At 36.9% G+C, this 4,348-nt stretch overlaps 1 protein-coding gene across 1 annotated transcript in view; it reads left to right on the top strand.

The window, feature by feature from the left end:
• The window catches only part of ndst3 (N-deacetylase/N-sulfotransferase (heparan glucosaminyl) 3), an 86,084-nt gene that overhangs the window by 31,575 nt on the left and 50,161 nt on the right, over positions 1–4,348 (top strand). Inside the window, exon 5 of the mRNA XM_037674939.1 lies at positions 2,583–2,768. Coding sequence (XP_037530867.1) covers positions 2,583–2,768 — 186 coding nt within the window. The remainder of the gene's footprint in view (positions 1–2,582; positions 2,769–4,348) is intronic.

Genomic DNA, 4,348 nt, shown 5'->3' with positions numbered 1-4,348 from the left:
ATATATATATATATATATATATATATATATATATATATATATATATATTAGGGGTCCACCGATAAATCGGCCCCGATATCCTTCATTTTGGGAAATCGGAAATTGGTCGATACTTTCATGAGAAACCGATTTTATCGATTTGTTTTTGTTTTAACAACAATTGTCTGAACTTTATTTATATTTCAGAGCACTACCTCATGGCCATTTAAAACAAGTTTGTGTTGTTTCTAGGATATTGTCCAAGGGTATGTTTTTCAATAAAATAATACTGAACAATTGAAGGTGCATTGTGACCTTTTAACACCTGACATTGTCGCTTATAAAACAAAATCGGCATCGGCCAAAATCGGAATCAGCTGGTCAGACATTTTAGAAATCGGGGATCGGACAGAAAACTGCAATCGGTGCACACCGAATATGTATATATATATATATATATATATATATATATATATATATATATATATATATATTTATATATATTAGGGATGGGGGGCGATCCGATCTGGTATCTATATCGGGCTCCGATACCAGCGTAATATACGTATCAGATTTATCGAATCCAACCTGCAGAGATTTTTGATCCATGATGCATGTCTGTGTCTGCTGAAACATCTCCTCATGTGATTCCCTGCCAGCTGCTCTGCACACTGGCTTCAAACTATGGAATGGATTTCCTGAAAGGAGGCGTGTTTCACGAAACCCACTGTAATAAGACCCGCCTCACAGGACTGAGGACTGAGTTAGCAGCACTGTGGCTAACAGCTAACCAACTTTTCATCGAAACATGTCCGCTGTGTGGAAGTATTTGCATCGTAATTAATGACCAACCACTTGACCAACTCAGTTGTAGAAAACGAAGGATTTTGCAGCTTGATTGAATACTTGCAGCCAAGATATAGTTTACCCTCCAATTTATCAGTACAACAGTAGACAATCATAAAAAAAGCACATGAATTGAAAATTACAAGAAAATTATATTAAAAAAACTAAACGAAAACAGCTACATTATAAAGCAATGTAAAATACTAAAAACAGGAACATGTCTGTGTTGGTTTATGCCATGAACTTACTGTAGCAGATGTTTGAAGCCATTTAATTTTTTATTTTATTTTATTTTATTCATTTATTGATTCATTTAAAAGAAACAAAATAAACAACAAATTCATCAAAAAGAAAACACTGAATGAAAAGAGTGCAGAAAGAATAAAAAAAAAATCATATAGCTGCCCCTTATTTAAAAAAGAAAATAACTTTAAACAATCACTTAAATTAATCACTTTAATATCCACTTTAAAGCTATGAATTAAAAAAAGCATGTTTTGTGTAAGAATTTAATTCTAACTGAAACTTTTCCAACATTAACAAAACTTACCTCAAGTTGTCTTTTTTGGACATGCATGCATATATTTGTTCAAATTGTACTTGTCTATAGAGAGGAGATTATTACAGCCTCATATAAAATAAATAATGATGATAATATCGGAAAGGTATCGGTATCGGCTGATATCCAGATTTAGGGATCGGATCGGAAGTAAAACAATGTGGATCGGTGCATCCCTTATATATATATATTCATACACACACACACATATATATATATATATATATATATATATATATATATATATATATAGATGTATGTATATATATATATGTATGTATGTAAACAGACCAGCTCTATCATTTGAGGAAACTGTTTTGTCTAATTTTTATATTTCTAAAAAGAATGGCTTCCTCAAAATAAATGAGGTGACCAAAGATTAATCTATGGTGGTCATGGCCACCATTGGCCACCCCCTGGCTCTGCTGTTGCACCTGGTGTTGAATAAAATTGCTCTCTTCATTCACCAGGATCCGTCACTCTGTGCTGCCTCAGACCATTAAAAATAAATAATAAAAATCTCCCTCTGTTCTTCTCCACTGTTTAACTCCTACCACTTATATACCTTGCACCAGAAGCATTAAGGTTTACTTTATTCCCTGTTCAGTTGCAGTCCAGAAAAACGCTCATCTCCAAAACTACCAACATTCACTATTTAAATCCATCAGCGACGAGGTACATAGACGTATCTTGTTTCTTTTTTTTTTTTACTTGTGCTTTGTTGGTTTATTTGTGAGTGAAGATGGTAACGATGACCACATTGAGCTGTGGTGTCACACACAATAATGCACAAAGGATTTGTTCATGCCATTGAATGTGTGTGTGTGTGCAACACACACAAACTCACACTTCACTCCCTCATGCCCTGGCCATTGATGCTTAGCTTTGACAGTGTGTGTAGGTGTGTGTCAGAGCAAAGGACAACACCATCATTCTTCTGGAGGCTCCCAGCAGCCCTCCACCCTCAGCGAGCTCACACACGTACACACACGCTCACAAGCCATATTTTTTCTCATTTCCAACCTGAAGGCCAGCCCCATAACAAACCCAACAAAACCCATGTGCTTCTCCAACAAGGTCAAAGTCTTCGGCTCTGTGTTTATGTGCTACAGAGTCTTTTGTCTACAAGCTGTATATGTGCCATCATTTTTGTGTTTATTTGTATAACCTTCATGTGTGTGTCTGTCTTCTCCTCCAGGAGCACAACATCCCAGTGGACATGGGCTACGCCGTGGCCCCTCACCATTCTGGCGTGTACCCGGTGCACCTGCAGCTCTACGAGGCATGGAGGCGTGTGTGGAACATTCGGGTCACCAGCACTGAAGAGTACCCCCACCTCAAACCTGCTCGTTATCGCAAGGGCTTCATTCACAGCAACATAATGGTAAGCAGGAGTAGAATTACTCTGAGTCATATGTGATCAAGTCATGAAAAGCTTCAGAGGCGCATCAGCTTCACCTCAAACCCTTATTCTAAAATGTGCTCGTCCTCACGCTCACGCACATCGCTTTGATCTCCTGAAATGTTTCAGTGTATCCATGAAAGCTGTGTCCTCTTTCTAATGGAACAGCTCCTCTTTTTGTGACGCTCAGTGCTAAATAGACTGCCACAGCTCTCATTAAACCAAAACTCACAAATACCTGAATGACTGTTTAAGGTCGTCCCTTTTATTCTGTAAAAGGCTGAAAATAGTTTTTTATTAAACCTGCTGGGTGATGCCGTCTCTTAAAGACGAGATGGTTTTGTTTGTATGTGAAGTCAGGTTTTATGAAATATCTTGACCTTGGCAGGCAAAGCTCACATAATGAAGTCTCGGCGGTTAAAAATATATTTCTCAATTTCACATCTTAGTAGCTTTTCCTCAAATATCTCTTTATTGTCTTCAATGGGAAGTAAAAAGGGGAATTGGAAATACCCTCTGCCCATCCGTGCATGTTTTGAGAGTGATAACTGGAAAAATAAGTGACATACCAACTTATAATTTGGTGTGTGGCTGCATGACAGGTCACTATTGAAAATTGGGTTACCAAGTCAAAGGTTTGATATATATATACATGGTAAATGGTAAAATGACTGAACTTATATAGCACCTTTCTATCTAATCAAGACCCTCAAAGGTATTTAATAAATATAGGTTGAACAACTGAATGTAATGTAAATACTATTTACATTACATTCATTAGTTCAACCTTTATTTATACAGGTTAGTCTCATTGAATCAAGAGGACTCATTTACAATAGAGACCTGTTTTAAACAAAGAACACAGATGAGGTACACACAATAATAGTCAATCATACAAAAAGCATATAAAATGAAAAGAAAATAGAAGAAATTAAAAAAAAATAAAACAACTCCCCCCCCCCCCCCAGCTAAATTGTAAAGCAAAGTAAAATACTAAAAACAGAAACATGTCTGTGTTAGTTTTTGCCATGAACTTACAACACAATCTGGGCCCTCATTTACCTCCACACACATTCATACAGCACTCTACGACATCTCTACAAAGATCATATGAACAAATCATTCTATAGACACTAATCAGAGCTTTATTACATTCATACACTGATGGACACACATCAGAGGCAATGAGGGGTTCAGTGTCTTGCCCAGGGACACTTCAGCATGTGACTGATGGTGGAATCCCCCCCCCCCCCCCAACCTCTCTCATTGGAGGAAGACTGGTCTAACCACTCAGCTACAGTAGAACCCCCTTTACACAAACACACACACACACACACACCCTACACACACATTCAATTCGGTTTGTCTATGTAGCGCCAAGTCACAACAGGTCATCTCAAGGCACTGAACAGAAACATTTATATACTTTGTATATAAAAAGTTATTAGTTAGTACTTTTTATCTGAGAAGCAGATTGCTTTGAATTTAACGTCATTGCAGAGCTTTCATATATAATATCTATCTATCTATCTATCTATCTATCTATCTATCTATCTATCTAT

The sequence above is a fragment of the Nematolebias whitei genome, chromosome 3 (genome assembly GCF_014905685.2).
Source record: "Nematolebias whitei isolate Nwh7 chromosome 3, NemWhi1, whole genome shotgun sequence".
Taxonomy (NCBI): Eukaryota; Metazoa; Chordata; class Actinopteri; order Cyprinodontiformes; family Rivulidae; genus Nematolebias; species Nematolebias whitei.
Note: the sequence above shows the minus strand (reverse complement) of the source record. Positions and strands in the feature narration are given on the sequence as shown.